Source organism: Netta rufina (assembly GCF_964035555.1).
Source record: "Netta rufina genome assembly, chromosome: 1".
Taxonomy (NCBI): domain Eukaryota; kingdom Metazoa; phylum Chordata; class Aves; order Anseriformes; family Anatidae; genus Netta; species Netta rufina.
The window spans coordinates 111,161,386-111,179,003 of NC_140123.1; the positions used below are offsets into that span (position 1 = coordinate 111,161,386).

The window sequence follows — 17,618 nt, forward strand, 5'->3', positions numbered from 1 at the left end:
CACCCGTTTCTCAGCTGAAGGCATCCACATGTGCTTCTAGCAGTGCTGTTAGCACAGGCTGCACACAAACCTCACCCCTGTACAAGCCAAATGAGAGCAATTTTAGAAAAAAAAAAACAACAACAAAAAAAAACAACACACCCTCTTTGGCCAGTACCATGACATTGCAAAAGCACAAGGTACCTGTAGACATGTCCCTGCCCCATCCCTACCACCAGGAAATGTCGGCTTGGGCCCAGAAATGGCAGCGCTGTCCTGTGCCCACAAGGGGCAGAATCAGAAGGTTTTGAAGTGGAGACCACAACATGGCTCAGCTGTTCAGACCCGGGGGACACCTCTTCAGCCCCAGAGCCATCTGCCAAATTCCTCGGGCAGGAATACTTCATGCCAGCGGCAGGGACCCTGATGGTTGAAAACACAAAATGCTGGCGTATTTTTTTTAATTCCTTTGGTGAAGATAAACAGAAAGTAAAACTTTCCTGGCCAGTCCTATAAAGTGTGTGGGTAGAAATGGAAAACAGAGCAGAAACGAACGAAAAAGTGGAGAAAGGAAGGCAGCACAAGATCGAGGAGACGGTCACAGCTGTATCTGGCCGGCGCCGTGCTGTGCTTATGGTTATGGCCGGGCTACGTTTAAACCACAGCGCGGCCCTGAGGCAGGAGCGGCTGCGCTGCCGCCACGACGCCTGCCACACGCTGCGGGGCGAGGGGCGATGCCCTGTCCGTCGGCCCGCCCCCCCGCGCCGGGTAATGGCGCAGCCCGCCCAACGGCTTGGCAGCGGCCGGCGGGCTGCAACCACAGCAGCTCGGGGGGGGGGGCGCGGGCAGGCGGCGACGTTCCGCGTTTCCCCCTCCCTCCCGCGGCGAACGAGCCGCGCAGTGGCCGCCTCCGCAGCGAGTGTGCGGGGGGAACAGAACCGAGCCAAGTCGGGCTGAGCCGGGCTGAGCCCGTCACGGCCCGTCCCGGCCCGGCAGCGGCTGCTCGTAGGGGGAGCCATCGGCAGGCGGCTGGGCGGAGAGAGTGAAGTAGGGAGCTGGGGAGGAGGCAATGGAGAGCGGCTCGTTGGTCTAGGGGTATGATTCTCGCTTCGGGTGCGAGAGGTCCCGGGTTCAAATCCCGGACGAGCCCTCGGAGTAAGGGGCTGTATGGTCCAGTTCCGTTTTGCTGCCGCCGCCCGCAGCTTTTGCTGCCGCCGTGGGCTCGGCGGCGGAGCGCTGCGGGGAGGAGGCGGGGAGGGGGCGAGAGGGGCGCCCCCGCCGCGGTCCCGTCCCGGCTGCAGCGAATGGCTTTGTCCCCGCCGGGTTGCGAGCTGCCTGCCACCGCTCGTCCGACGAAGCGACGGCCAGGCACGGCACGCAGGGATTGAAAAATAAAGCGAAATGCGAAGTAAAAAAAAAAAACGGGCTCGTCCGGGATTTGAACCCGGGACCTCTCGCACCCTAAGCGAGAATCATACCCCTAGACCAACGAGCCGCCATGAGAGAGCTTTTCTCCTCATTCCACACGAAGCCGCGGCCGTTGGGCGACCGTTGACCAGCCGCCTCAGGCGCCCTCCCGCGCCCGGCTCCCCGGGGCTCCCTGAGGTGCCCGTGAGGGGACGGGTGTCACCGCCGGGCTCAGGGGCGCGCTGCGCTACCCAGGAGGCGCGTCCCTAGGTACCGGGACCTGGGCTCCGTACAGCCACAGGCTCTGACCAGACGCCAGGCTGAAGTTTTTCTGTATTACCAGAGACTGGGAGAAAGCTAGGAGGGAGAGACGGGAAAAATAATCGCGTTCACCTTACAGACTTTCTGCGGACCAAGGCTATTGAGCATGCCTGTGGGTCAGGTTGCTCCTTCGCATCAGTTCAGCACTGTAATAGCTAATCAGCAGCACCTTTTTCTGCCGTGGTTTTTTTTTTTTTTTTTTTTTTTTTTTTTCTTTCTCTACACTTATCCTCACACAGTGGGTGATACAAAACGTTCATAATTGAACGATAGAAAAATACTTACAAAACTTTTCAAGTACCATATGTAATTACCATGCTGCTGCCAGCTCCTGAGTCTTGAACGAACCACTACATTTCTATCTAATCAGAGAAAACAAATGCAGCACTAGCTGCCAGCCACGATTCCTAAATTCAACTTGCAGAAGAAAAGGAATGCTGTGAGAGACGGCCAATACTAGTTTCTACAAACAGAGCCCCTTCCCTCTGTCCCTGTTTCTTCCCTCTGTTTGTTACTCTGCTGCTGTTTCAAAACCACTGCGTTGGGTGGATTTTTGTTATACAAAATTTGTATTTCTTATAGAAAATCAATCTGAACATATTTACTCCTTCTCCTAGAAAACGTTATTCTTTTTTTTTTTTTTTTTTTTTTTTTTTTCCCCATGATCCCCATGATAATCCTGTTTGCCGTTTGTCAAGTAAACTAGGGCATCCTTCAAAATAGCAGGATAACAAGGGTCTGAATCTATAACCTAAAAAGCAACCATGAGAAAATGGATATAACCTCTTCCCGATGATACATTTTTTTATTATTTTTATTTTTCAGATTTACCTTTTGTCACAAGCAGGAACAAAAGACGACAAGTGGAACTGAATGTTCTCTAGTGGGACTGAATGCTGGCTTTACTGCATGTGGGAAAGTTTAGAAACCAATCGGGCAACTGCCTGTCTGGGCAGCCCTGCTCTGTCACTGCTGCCTGGCCGGCCTTGCAGGGAATGGATGCAGCTGCAAGGATAGCACACAGACACACATGCAGACAGAAAAAAAGAAAAAAAAAAAAAAAAAAAAAAAAAGAGTTTGTTGCCAGCTAAATAAGCTGAATTACTGAGAAATTTGATAAATACCAATGTTATCAATGGATAGGGAGTGGAGTTGCATAGCCAGAGGGAAAGAGGACTACAGCACTTACACCTGTAATTGCGCTATTTTGACGTGGAGATTAAGTGTTGAGGAATTGTGTAATTCTTGCTTCAGTACAGAGCTTGTAGGCTTATATTGAGCAGTTTACACTGGGAAGTGCTCCCAGTTCTTTCTGTCACAACCTTAACAGTAACGTGTCACAACCTTAACGGTCTTGTCACAGCGTAGAAATGCAATACATGCTCCTCAGGACAAACCGAGCTTCCTCTAGCACCTCACTTTGTCTCCTGAAAATAGCAGGAGACATTATTTCAGTCACCACGGTCTGAAAAAAAAAACAAATAAAATGAAAAAAAATCTTCAGATTAGCTGTCTGGAAAAAACGCCTAGAAAGGGCAAGGTTGAGCTGTATAGGGGACCATATATATCTATATCTATATCTATATATACACACACGCATATACATACATATTTTTATATATACATAAATATAAATATATGTATATATAAATATATATATATTATATATATATATATATTTATCTGTGAAGGTAAGGAGTGAACCCTGGGTGCCTGGCCCTGTCACCCCCTCAGCCGTGCCACACCAGAGCCCGTCCCGCGGGCAGGTGCCGGCCGGCAGCAGGGCGCGCTGCCCCTCAGCGGCTGGGGCCGCCCAGACCAGGCTCGGGGGGCGGGACCGCGCGGCGCCTCTCCGGATAGGGCGGCCAAGCTTTGACGGACCGCCCCCCCGACCAATCCCCGCGGGAGAAGCCGACGGGGCCGCGGGAGGTGTGCGCGAGTGGCAGCGGCGCGAGCCTATCGCGACGCGGGGAGGGGGCGGTGAGGCGGCGGGGGGCGGGCCGGCGGGCCGGGGGCGGACAATGGGGGCGCGGGGAGGTGGCAGGAGGAAAATGGCAGCGGGCTGGCTGCTGGCCGCCGCCGCGCTGGCCGCCGGTGAGTGCCCGAGATGGCGGCCGGGGGGGGCCAGGAGGCGCCGGCGGGGCGAGGTCCGGCGGGGGTCGCGCTGCGGAGCGGGGCCGGGGCTGAGCCGGAGCCGGCGGCGGGGCGAGCCTCGGGCAGGCAGGGAGCTGCAGCCGGGGCTGGAGCCGGGGCTGCGCCGGGGGAGGCTGCGGGCGCGCGGCGCTGGCGGGGCGCGGGGGCAGCGGGAGGTGGCGGCGAGGCGGCAGCGAGGTGGCGGCCCCGCCCTGAGGGCTGGGGGCTCGCAGCGCAGCGGAGCGGAGCGGGGCGCGGCGGGGAGGCCGCGGGGCCTCCTCGTCCAGGGATGACCGGCAGCTGGGGAGGGCGCCCCGCGGGGCCGGGCGCTGTGTGTGTCCGGCAGCCTCGTTTGGGCTGATGCGATCGTGCCTCGGAATGAAACGGGGAGCGGGCGCTGTCGGGGCGGTGGGATGGCAGCAGTGCTGATCGGCTGCGCTTCGGCGTGCTCTGCCGTGGGGCGAGGAGCTGCACGTCTGCCACGTAATTCTGAGGTGGGAATAACACAACTTTCCCGAAGTAGCCCTCTGTGTGCGTACAGATGCCAGGCAGGGACTGGTGGTGCGTGTGGCACTTGCCCATGGCTTCGTCAGGCCGTGCTTGCTTTGCAGAGCAAGCTGATAGCAATTGTTACAGAAGCCTGGTGGCTTCTCGGTTCATATCTCTGGAAACTTCTGAAAAAAAACATAAGTCTATCTGGAAACAAATATAATAAGGACCCTTGCCCAGTGGTGTATGAAACTTAAAACTTCTTCTTTCCAAATGGCGTTGTCCTTTAGATTACTTCATTCCAAACTTCTGCATTTTGTAGTAAGCGTAAGTAGAGGCTGCTGAGGCTTGCTGTATGCCTTTGGAGGCAGCTTAATATATAGAACGAAGTGGGTAAATAAGGTGTATGTGTAGCTTACCATAAAACTAAATTTTTTGAAAGTAAATATGGAGACAAGAGAAAGGAAGGTGTGTACTTCCCCTGACCACAACAAGAGGTGTAACTACAGTCATGCTATGGGAAGCTAGGAGCAAGAGGTCACTTTGTAGTGCATGAGGTATGTAACCAAACACGGTTTCTTAAAAACAAGCAAAACTAGGAGATACTCTTTTGAAAGAGACCCTCCCTGGGGTGGGTGATGCAAGATTACAATTTAAAGGAATAAACAGGTGGTAAAAGCACTATTTTACCTCTGTTGAACTGTGACTCTGTTCCCATCTGTAAAACTGTTGAATTTTTCAAACTCTAAATCATAAGTTGTAACTATGTTGGCTTTTTCTTTCCACACTTACGCTACACATATTTAATCCTCCCGTCTTCTTTGGAAAGGCCCCGTTGTTTTTTCTGTGTGTGTGGATTTAGCACAAGGCTTACATCTTCACATGGGGATAAGCAACTACAGCACAGGCTCTTCACTCCAATTGCAAGTGCAAGGTAACTTGGTGACCAGTAAGGAATAGATGGCCTTCTCCAGAGTTTAAGGTTGTGAGCAGTCATCTGTAACGCTCTGTCTTCCAACTTGTGTGTGTTGTTTCAATTCCTGCCATTTTTCAAGGTTCCCTTTTCTCTTCCCCCTTCCTTGTGCTGGAGTTTCATCTAACAAGAAGATGAGAAATGAAAAACTGCCAAGGAAGTGGAAAGGCAGAAGCAGCATTTTCGGAGGGCCATTGCCACTCAGTTGCTCAGATTTGATGTGTGGTTGGGTAATGTGCTGCATAGTTTAGCTGCTGTGGTTTGTGGCTCTTCTGCTTTTTGATGGCCTTGATGGCAGGCCCATTTGCTGTGGCCAGTAATCTGCAGCGAGACAAAAATGTTACTAAGTGGGATGTGTTGTGCAGGCCTGGTTTAACCATCACAGTCTGTTTTGTCGAGCCAGGCAGGTAACTGTTGCTTCGTAGCTTAAAACCTGTTATCTGTGTTTAGCTTATTTCCTTGTGCACAACTACATGTGTGCATTAGGAGTTTGTCTTGCTTACGCTCAGTCATCTGAAGACCTGAATGCTCCATTTACTTGCAAGAATGAAGAATCATTCCCAAATGCAGTGCTTGTGATCCTGTGGATTTTTGTGCTATGAGTAGTTAATCTAGGTATGATCTCTGGTAGGGTGGGTGAGCCTTGAGCATCTAGTTACGGTATCAGAAAAAGAGGTTATCTGAGTTTGTAAGCCATGTAAGTAATCACTTAGTGAGATTGCATCTGTCTTTAACCCAAGGGTGGTGCCTGATTACTTCCAAAAGTTTTAAAGAATGTCTAGACATTACCAAGAAGAATATTACTGATGTTTCTACACAGATGCACGTACACAGGGGTCAGTGTAACGAGCAGAGGAGTACTGGGATGTTAAATACTTCAAGCGTGTGTTACTGTTTTCAGTCTACCTGCACGTTTCAGTTGCTGCTTGAAATGTTTCATGGAAGCAACACTGTAAGTCAGGGTTGCCATGCTCCCTTTTGTGTTTGTGCCAGGTTTAGTCAGGATTGCCGTGCTCACCCAGTCAGAAGCAGTTAGTGCTTTTAAACTGGTGCTGTAGGTAGGAAGACTTCCTTGCCTGCAGCACTTCAGTGGTTTCTGCAGAGGGAAGAGATAAGGTAGATAAACTCTTCCCTCTACCAGTTGGGCCAGGGTGGGACTGCTGCTCAGGTTACCTTGTAGCAGCAGCGAGCTCTTGAGTAAGTTGAAAAGAATGTAGCTTAATAGTTTGGTGATAAAACCTGGCTGGTAAAATGCCCAGGTCCTTCGTGAGCCCAGCCTTCCAACAGTCCTGTACCTCTGAGTAGGAAGTGAAGCTTTGCGTGCTGTCTGAATCGCAGTGGATCGAGGAATGCATTCAGGAGCTATTCCACTGTCTGTGGCCTTGTCTCATCCTGACTGCAAGTAGTAGGCTGTGAGCATCCCGTGCACTGTACCGGGTACTGGCAGTCTGCATGGGAGACCAGAGGAGTGAAACCTGGTTTTACAAGCCTGGCATCCTGTCATGTTTAACTTGAAAGAACTTCTGAGTAGTTTCTGAAGAATTATTATTTGGCTAGAGAGGTGCTATATAGGTCATCGTGAAGTCATCTATTAGCACCTATGGTGGGAGTGCTCTGAGTGATTTGATATGTGATGTGGTTTGATCATGCATGATGTGTGTGACACTTTCCACCACCTACATTAACTGATAAAAATGTAAACAGTCTTGTATGAAAAAAAATACAACACATGCACACACACACAACCAAAAAATAATTAGTAAAAAATAATCCCTTTTTGAATTATTGAAAGCTAGCTCAAGATGCCAAATGAAAGCAGGAAGCTCTGATTATGAGGATGTTTACATCGCTATAGTTGGCTTTGAGGTTTTTGCTTATCTTCATTACTTGGCTGATCTGGGTTTAGTATGACCCTGCGTATTAGTGATTAGTGTGGTGGAAAGGATGCTGAAGATTTGTGTAAGAGAAAGCTGTGGCAGGAAAGGACAAGAAGTTCCGAACTGATGGGGCAAATCTAGTTGCAGTGATCTGCTCTTATCTCAAGACAACAGTTATTTAGAAGAGCAAGTGTTTACTCAGAATAGAGTTTAGCAGCAAGCTATAACCATAGCATGAGTGCTGTGGATGTGCATTTCAGGCCAGGGTTAACATCAGTGCTTTTCTGAGCTAGTTGACAGATGACCTTGCAGTCCTGTAATTCCCCTTATTTCCACTGATTCCTCCTCACCCCCATCGCTTTGAAGTGGCCAGATCATTCCGATCCTTGGCCTAAAGATGCCATTTTCTATAGATGGTTACCTCAAGGAACTTGTGCATTGTTCCCTGTTGCTCCTGTGTCTTTCAGTTCCTGCGTTTGTGTTTAGCTGTTGAAATAGCTGTTTCCAGTTTGTGCTGGCTGCTAGGTTTTGGCTTGAAGTGCGTAAGGAAAACAGGAAGGCTGGTTGCCTTATGAACTTTTACTTCCAATCCTGCAGAAATTGCTTTGCAGTGTGCTTGTTGATGCTTAATATGCCTAATATTAAGGGGACTTCAGGGAGCTTGCTCCAATATGTTGGTTACAGCCTTCCTCCAGTATTTGGAAGCAGATTAGGGGGCTGATCCATGAGTGGGGTGAAGCACTGGGCTGTACAGCACTTGTGTGGGAGGTAGCACTTTACTAAGGACTTGCACTTCAGGATACAGGGGCAAATGAGGGCATGTTGCGAGGACATTTGTTGTCGACGGAAGGAAGACACAGACGCTCAATATGTGTGATCAGTGAACTTCCATTTATTGGATAGCTCAGTCGTCTTTTATCTAATTCAATATAATTAGCTCATACATATTGCAAAAGCTAAGCTCATGATTGGTTAGTGCATTTCTCTATTTTATCAGCTAGTTTCTCACTCCCATCAACCGAAATAACACAGTTAGTACTTTCCCAGACCACCAACAGATATCATGTTCTTGTACCTGAAACCTCCCTGAAACCTCCCAGATTTTACGTACTTTCTCAGACTCATTTACGCACTTTCTCAGACTCATATGAGCTGCGTTCGATACTTTGTTAGCTCGCGACCTCCTAGTTGCTCAACATTCACATGACCTACTTCACTTAACCATTCCTCCACAAGGGCAGTTTTATTTCAGATAGGCAACACAGCCAGTGGGGGAGATCTTATCTTCAGCTGCCCATTTGCCATCTGTTAAAACTTCCAGTAATTTGTTCTTGTAATGTGCTTAAGTGCAAGACGGTGAACAAGGCTCCTTCTTGGTAATAAATTCCATAAAGCTGTGCAAGCACCAGGACTGTTAAGATCCAACTCGTTAATGTGTCGTGGAGTTTTCTGATTGCTCGACTCTTCCAGTGTGGAGGCCGAAGGGATGATGGCCGCGTGGAGATGCTGCATACCCTGCTGCCTGAGACAGTGAGCATGGGCGCGGGCAAAGGCCCTGCCCTAATTGGGAGGGGTGTTTCTATAAATGAGCTGAGTTTGCCACAAGGAAGTCCATCGATGCCTTCAGAAAGAGAAGCCTGCCTGGGAAGAGGCGGCTGAGCAGCTGCTAGTCACTTGTTCCTGACCTTGTGCGGTTGTTGCAGAAACGTGGGGTATGGTGGATTGGGCTAGGCTGCTGGTCTGGTTTTAAAAACAACAACAATGGAAGAGGTGCTCGTTTGAACGTGGATTAGTTCCTGGTCATATTCATCTGGTTGTGTTGGAAGTGGGCATGGGAGCTATTTCAATTGGCACCACCACTGACAAATTCTTGCGAGCAAGAATTACTTTGAAATATATTACATGGGCTCTCCCTTTTGGTTTTGTGGCTGTGCTGCTGCATGTTATAGCTAGTTATGAGCTGTCTGAGTTTGCTACCAAGTCTGGTTAGCAAGTAAATGAAAGATTAGTGAGAACAAGCACCAGTGAAGCAGTAAGGGATATAATCCTCAAAGAGCTTCACATTTGCTTGAGCTGCTGAAACAAGTCTCTTCTCACAGCAGAGCAGATTGGCCTTGTGACCTGTCTAGCTGAGGAGGGTAATCATTTGGATGGCTTAATTTCACCTGTATGTATCTCATACTCACTCTGTTAAGGGATGGGATTTTATATAATGGCTTTAATCTCATCCCTCTGTGTGCCAGGGGGACAATGACAACTCTGTTTGTCTTTGAGGCTGGTGAAAACACCAATGACTAGTATTAAAATGATGCTAATACTTCGAATGGCTCAAAGTATCTTCTGCAAATGCTTTTGGTGTCTTACAGATCTGTTGTCACTGAGCTGATTGCAACTTTTTGGGTTGATATTTGTAATAATAATAATAAAAACACAACTTCTTGTGTCTGGTTGATATGGAGCCTTTGCACTATGTCTTCTTGTAAAATCTGTTTATACACATCCTACATTTTATTGCCTAGTCTGTCTTGGAAGTTGGCAGTTTCTGTGCTGCTGATGCTAGAGTTTCGTCAAAAAAGATGCCGCACACCATCAGCAGTTGGCACCACAATTGGGCTTTCTAGTGCAACCTCGATACCATTGCATTTGAACTAGTGCTGATAACCAGTGCTGACCTAGACGGAAGCTGTTGTTCCAGCCAGTGACATCTCTACCATCCGTGCCTTGAATTTTTTGTCTCCAGCTTCTGGCCTTTAATACTCTAATTTCTTTAGTAGACTTTGTGACAGTTTTAGTGGATTGCTGTGATCATTCCAAGACACGTTTATGATGGTGGGATGTTTTCTTCGATACCCCTGTCGCATGTTGAGCATATGTGTTCAGTTCTGTAGTTAAACAAGCTTAAAGATACTCTTCAATGTAGAAAAAAATTGCTGCTTCGAGGAGACTCTTTTAAGGTGTGCTCTTTATTGTCGCCCTTCTTTAGTCTTAATTCCTATTTTCATGAATCTTTGAATGTGCCTGTGAGTAATCTGCCGTGCTTGCTGGCAGCTGTGTCAGTATCCCCAGATTAGAGGTAAAAGAGTTGTTATCAGCAATTGCAGTTACCCTTTGCTCTTTGAGTGAGTTTACTTGTCGCTTTGGGTTTTTAATTGTTTCAGTTTGACGTTGTCAACAAGAACTGTTTACGTGAAGTTGAACTCTTGTAAACTTGGTCGTGGAAGGAAAACCACTTAAGGCTGTGGAATGGAAAAGTGCAGGGTCTGGTTTGGAAAGTACCTGAGCTGCCAATTGGTGTCCTGGTCTCTGGCATGGGCAGGGAAGTATTGCCTTGTGATCCCAGAGGAAAAAGCATTAGAACAGTGCTAGATGTTATCAGCTCCTAGACTAAATAAGCATCTGCCCAGACCTGACATATGACTGATTCTTGAAGTGGGGCATGAGGCAACAATAAAACTCGTTTGTGGATCTCTGTGCCTTCACAACTGTTGCAATTTTATGCTTTCCAGGCTGGGGGACAGATACACTGGTGTTAAATGTTTTCCTCAGGACAGAACAAGAAAGCCATGGCCTAGCTTGTAGGGCAGCTCAGGTGTTTTCTGCTGTTTCTCATGCTTGCTCCTCACTGTTTGTTAAAAGCATTGACCAGGGGTGTAAATCTCACACGAGTTCTTCTGCTGTACCTTGGCAGAGCAACGGGCAGCCTTGCCTAACGTGGAGAAGACTACCCGAAAAACTGAGTCTCTGGCATGGGAGTTGAAGCTGGCACCAGTGCTTAGGGACTGCGAAGGCTTGCTGTCTGTAAGTTCTGTCAGAGTAGGTGGGCAGCGATATATGGGGCTAAGGTGCGCTGCTGTTGCTGACTGCTTTGACAGCTTTACCACAGCCTGCTTAAGGATTCGCAGTGAAACTGGTTTACTTTCGTTTGAGGTGACAAAGTACTGTTGTTTTTTTTTTTTCCTCATCACTGAGTCAGGGCAGGGCTCAGCTGAATGTGCAAAGATGCCAAGAGGAAGTAAATGTATTAGCAGCTGCTCTTCTGAGCTTGTATCTGCACAAGGTCGAGCAGCAAGGTGGTATTCATGGGCTAGGAGTCAGCAGTTTAGTTTCTTAGCACAGGTAGGGTGCTGCAGGACTGGCTGTGTTACTGAAGAGAGGAAGACTCTTTCCTTCAGTGGTCTGAAATAGTCCAAATATCCAGGGTATTTCAAGCAAAGTGCTGTTCTGGTGCTTGGTGACTGAGGGCGAAACTGAGCCATTCTGGCCTCCTCTGCAGAACTTAGTTTCTGTTGCTTTGAAACCAAGATGTCAAGATTGGCTGGTATGGTTTTAGTCTAGTCATCCCTTCTGTAGCTGATCTTGCTTTGTGTAATGTGTTGGGTTTGTGGCAAGATCTTGGCAGGGTGAGGAGGAGGAGAGGAGGTGCCCCAAGCACCGGAGCAGTGTTTGCCCTGTGGTGGAAGCTTTGGAAGAGGCTGTGTTGGAGCAGGGGTTTCCCCCAGCCCATGGAGGGCAGCAGGGAAGAGCAGATATCCACGCTGTGGCCCACGGAGGAGTCCATGCAGAATAAGCAGGTTCTCCTGAAGAACTGCAGCCCGTGGGAAGGACCCATGCAGAAACAGGGGAAAAGTGAAGAGCAGCAGAGAGGAGCAGTTATGGACTGATCGTAACCTCCCATCTACCCCTGGCTGCCTGGGCAGGGAAAGGAGGCAGAGGAGTTGGGAAAGAAGGAGTGAAGGTGAGATTTCGGGGGGTGGGAACACAAGGAGGAAGGGTGGGAAGGTGTTTTAGTTTTTTATTTGTCTCACAACCCAACCCTAATTTTTATTGCAGATTAAAATAACTTTCCGCAGGTCAAGTGTATTTTGCCTGTGATAGTAACTAGAAGTGATCACCGTGTCCTTATTTCAACCCATGAGCCTTCTCATTGTATTTTCTCATTGTATTTCCCTGTTTGGGAAGGAGGAGAGAGAGGGCAGCTGGGTGGGTGTCTGTCAGCCAGCCAAAGTCAACCTACTGCAGTGACGTACAAGAATACGTACATAGGAATATACACATGTATACATGCATTTGTATACCTATACACCCAGTAGGACTTAGGGTGTAACACCGTGATGGATTTCTGGTGTGGAGGTGGTCAGCCACAGCCTATTCTTCACTGGGCTGAGGTACATGGTCCTTATACTTGTGAGTTCTTATGAAACACGGCATCTCTTGTTACTGGGTGGAATGGCATATGGAAGGATGGAATGGAGAGTTTTGCTTCCGTATTAAGGTAAAATTGTCTTCATGTGGAAATTTGATCCCGCATCTGGATGCTTTAACAGATCTTAGCGGAATTTCAGAGGAATGATTTGGGCCTGTCTGCTCCTAGCTATTAAGACCATCAAAGCTAGGATTTTTCCACCGGATATTTTGTTTACAGTGAGAGAATAATGGCATGTAGAGACACAGGTGGCTGTATTGTAAGAGGAGAACTTTGTAACTATGTGCTGCTTTTCTAAAATAAGATGCTTTGTAAGGAGCTGACTGCTGTTGTTTCTTGAGGGGTGTATGGGGAAACTTGAGGTGGGGGAAGTAGCTAAATGTCATGTGGCTGTAGTTTGAGAGATGTCAGCAGTGGACTTTGGTGTTTCACAATGCACTTGCTTTCAGTAAGAAATAGACAATATCGCTGTTTCGCAAGCGTGGATTGTTTTTGTGACTTAGGAAGCTTAGTCACTAGAAAATCCTACATCCTCTTTTCTCCTGGAAACTTCTGGGCTGCTAGGGAAACCACAGTGAACATACAGGTATGTTAACTTTAAAGGTCTCGATAAAACCACAGAAATGCAAGCTGCTGAGACTGATGTATTAATGCATCTATTTCCATCTTCCTGATCTGCGACTCTGTCGTCAGCTTGTTACCTGTAGCAGCCTGTCTGAATCTTTTCATCTTTCTTTCATCAGACTTCGTGATTATTTCCTGATCTTTCATCCATACGAGGCTATTTATAAATGATATAAATGACTGTATTGCCAGAAGTCTTTAAGATAAATGAAGCAAGTTGTTTGTATTAATTAGTAAACTGATGACTAGTCATTTTAAGAGGAAGGCAGTGCAGCATGGAACTGCAGCCACTGTAAGCATGCAGTACTTAGTGATCTGATAGGAGTTTCCACGTAAAGCTGTAATCACGGGCATCTTATTTCCACAAGCACTAACGCAGCTTAATTGCATCCTAGTTTTGTTAGCACTCCTAGTGATCGAGCTGAGTTGGATCCAGAGGAATCAAGCTTATTTTGAGGTGTTCATAGCCTTAATTAACAGAAATTTTTAATTGGGTCCATGATCTCAGTGTGGACACTACGATCTGTGAGGGACTTGTAATTATTGGTGTAATTAATTAGTGTAAAGCTTCAGTGCCAGGAAAGGATTTCCTTGTATGTGCTACCAAGACCCATTGTCAACCTTTCCTAGCCAGTGTGTACCCCATTCCTAAATACAAAAATGTAGAATAAAACCATTTCTTGCCCAGAAGGTTTTCATTAACCTGTATGAAAAGAGTGGAAGCAACCAGGGGATACAAGTAAAAGGTACGAAAATACTTCAGCTGGAGTGGGCATCGATCTGTAAGTGGTGCCAGCTTAGGCACTGTTGGATTTATACAGATGGAGTTGCCAAATGTTTTGGAGGCATTTCAAGAGATTAGAAGAAATTCCTTTACTGAAAGGGTTGTGCAGCATTGCAACAGGCTGCCCAGGGAAGTGGTTGAGTCACCATCCCTGGAGGTATTCATGAAACGTGTAGATTTAGAACTCAGTAGCATGGTTTAGTGGGAACTTCAGTACTAGGTTAAAGGTTGGACTCGATGATCTTAGAGGTTTTTTCCAACCTCAATGCTTCTATGATTCTAAGAGACTTTGAAGGAAGTGAAATAAGCTTACACCCTTTGAGCAGATCCTCCAAAAGGTGAGGGACAATGTCTAGGAGAAAAAGTAAGAACGAGCTTTGGACGTCACCAGTTAGTGGCAGTGGACATGGGGGGGTATCCAGGCGTTGACCTGTTAGATAGCCAGTCACATATGCAATGTCTCCTCTGCAGATTAAGTTGCTAGCTCGTGTCACTCAGTCTCAGCTGTTCTGGCCAGAGATCCCTCTGGGGGATCTTTCCTCTGCCGGATCTGCAAGGAGGACTCCTCTCAGTGCCCTGAATGCAGTGGTTAGCCATCTTTTCCAAGAGATGTTCTGTGAGGGTGTGCCCCGTGTCAAAGATACTGGAAAGTAAACCTCACCGGTGTAATACTGCAACCTTTTTGTGTTACTTTTGAAAACTGTGAGCTTGATTGCTCTTAATCCCACTGAAGGCTGAAGTTAACCATAATTTGTTTAACTAACCATATGCAAACTCTTGTGGTTGTTGTGGATGCCTGTCTGCTACCCATTCGGTCTGACTCCATCTTCCTATACTTTGCTGCTGGGTAATTACAAAGGCTTCTTCCACATAGGCGATTTCAAAGCAATATATTGTTGCCACTCACAAGAACTGCTGATATATGGATGTCAGGGTCAAACTAGCTGAAAACATGCAACTTTTTCACTAGTTTTGTGCATCCTGGCAAACATACCAGGGTTTTTACAATGGAATCAATAAGCTCTGGGTCTTCAGGTCTGCTGCAGCTACTGTAGAGCCGCACCTTAGGAGTTAGGAAGGTCTGGTTCATTCACGACAGGTAAATTGAAACGATATGACGTCAGGAAAGTTGGCTAGGTGGAGATGCTGTGTAGTGGATCATGCTTGTTCTGGACGTGTGTATGGTGAATACTGCTTCTTCTGTCATCAATTCATAGAAGAAAGCAGTGATATCACATATATGATGTTGTCTTCTTACTAATGTTACCCTTGGGGCAGTGAATATTGCAGTTCCTAGTAACTGCCTTAGTGCCTGTCTTTTTCAAGAGAGCAAAAAAGCATTTGGGATGTTGCTCTTGGTACTGAGACTCTCCGGCTGTCCTTGCCATACATTGGGTGATACATGTCTGGCAGATACTCTGCTTCTATTTTACAGCTGCATATCTTTTTTTTCCCCCTCCAATCTTCTATATATAGAATACATACAGGATAAATAACCTATATGTAGGTCGTTCAGTCACTAGATACAGACAGTGCCTTAGACGTTGTAACTGCCTGGATGTCAGCCAGCTGGTGTTGAGGGTGGTGTTTGGGGAAAATGAGTGACAATTGCTCTTTATGGTAACCTCAGCTCATGTTCAAAGAGCAGGACATCAGCAGTAGCTTCCTGTTATGGAAGCTGAGTGTTTGGCTTTTAAGTTGTGATACGTGGTAAATGTTTTTAACTTGGTCCATACTGTGGAAAAGAGGCTAGCCAAGGTCTGTCCGTCCTTCCTTTTTGTGCTTCTGTGGATTCAGTGACTCGAGGCAAAAATTGAACAATGGTTTTAATTCTCTCTGTGCACCCAATAAACTCATCAGCAAAGCTGGGTATCTTCTTTCTGATGACCACCTAGTTAAGAATTCAAATGATTTGAGAGCCTTCGGCTGCTTGTGAAGTACTTTTTACTTCATCAGCCGTCTTTGTTTCTTGTCCAGCTGAAGTATCGAGGGTGACTGCCTGCTTTGACTAACCTGATAGAGGAGGTGTGAAATAGGTACCCCTTCTACCCATGTGAGTTGCTTTCTGTCATGCAGTTAATACAAAGCTATTACGACTAAAGACTGCTTGTGCTTTTACTGGGACTTGTATGCTTCCAGGTGGCAGTGAACTGGAATTTTGACCTGACTGTTTAGGGCTAGCGCCTGAAATCCACTAAGTCCCGTGCTTCAGGATTTGGGCTGCAGCATGGAAACCTGAGCAATAATTTCTGTGACCATGAGTTTCAAAGCACTGCTTGTGTATGTTGGAGGACAAAGAGTAGGCTGGGCAAGTGTGACGTGTAACTTGATGGTGGTCTGCAGTGCCTGGGCTTGCTGGAGGCTGGAAATAGGCGTCGTGGGGTGGGCAGCTGAAGCATACTGCCAAAGCGTGTGGGCGCCCCAAGGATGTACAGGTCTCTCAGGGTGCTCAGCTATATAGAAATGCCAAGAAGATAACTTGCCTCAGCAGCCTGATAGCTACAGTTGAGGAAATGGATTATATAAAGGAGAAATGAGATACCACACAGCTGACAATGCCTGGTGACTTCAGCAGGTGGCTGAGCTTGTAAAATAAATATTTAAAAGAGACCCCTTTAGGAGAAATGTAGTGTATAGATGTTCCTATAAAGTCATGGGAAGTGGGGACACATCAGATGTGCTGTCTTTTTTTTTTTTTTTTTTATTTTAAAGTAATGATAGCCCTTACTGCCCACTTGTTAGCTGTTGCAGATGATGTTGAACTGATCGTGAATAAGAACTGCTAGGAAATAGGCCATGAGACACTTGCTGTGAAAGGCAGATGGCTTTTATTTCTGTAAAATGGAAGAAGGGGAGAGATGCAGAGCAGCTTGGAATTGAAATGACTTTAAGAAAAAGAATCATGTCTATTGGCAGAAGCCCAGAAATACCCCTCAAATCCAGAGAAAAATATTCATTAATGAAGAGTAAGATACAAAAGGGAGTTTTTAGACTACTGTCAGCTGTGCAGGTGGCTAGAAACTGAAAGACTCTGCAAGGTCCAGCTATACCCTCAAACTGGAGAGAGTTCAAAGTGAAAAACGCTACACAGGTTGAACTGGACGTGGTGCTGGTCCATGGTGATAAATGTGGTGGTGGAAGGCTCGGGGGAAAATGAGCCCTGGTTTAGTTCCATTCAGCGTGAGCTGGCAGCTTCCCATTGACAAAGGTGTCAGACTGAGACTTTCCTTTGAACAGAAGGAGACAGACCCTGAGCAGAGAGACAGATCTGAGCAGTCAGTGCAGCGATGGCAGCTGAACTTCTTCTGCAGATGAGATCCCAGAGACAAGATACCGAGGGAGGAGGGATGTGAAAATAGAGAGCCTTGGTGAAGGATGAAGATCGACTATGGGAACAAGAAGAAAAGATAGGATGAAAGGATGAAGTGAGAGTGTCTAGTCCTACCTGAAGACTAGGAGGGTTGTCTGAGAAGGAAGGTAAGGATGGAGCACTGGTCCTGAGGCTTAGCAGGGGATGAGTCATTGGACTTGTGATTCGGAGTGTTTTCACTGGAGCGTGGGGGCTGAAAATACAACTTGCGAAAGATTGATGTAGTTGGAGTAAAACAAATCCAACTACACGAGAGGTGGAAAAAGAAATGACTGGAGAGGCACATTTTGTTGGTAGGTGAAAATAAAAGCATTTTTCTCTTGAAAAGAATTAAAGTGATTGAAGGCTAGAAGAGGTGTTCAGGTGGAAATACTGGGACTTGGCAGTTGGACAAGATGGTGGGATAAGTAAGGATTGATGGGAGAAGAGCAAATAAATGTTTCTCTTTGCCATACCTA

General features: G+C 47.1%; 1 protein-coding gene across 2 annotated transcripts in view; it reads left to right on the plus strand.

Annotated features, from left to right (window-relative positions):
- Window positions 1-3,732: 3,732 nt before the first annotated feature.
- The window catches only part of MPZL1 (myelin protein zero like 1), a 40,775-nt gene continuing 26,889 nt past the window's right edge, over window positions 3,733-17,618 (plus strand). For both annotated transcript variants that reach the window (XM_084284525.1, XM_084284526.1), the window contains exon 1: window positions 3,733-3,801. In XM_084284525.1, coding sequence (XP_084140651.1) covers window positions 3,759-3,801 — 43 coding nt within the window. In that variant the 5' untranslated portion in view covers window positions 3,733-3,758. The remainder of the gene's footprint in view (window positions 3,802-17,618) is intronic.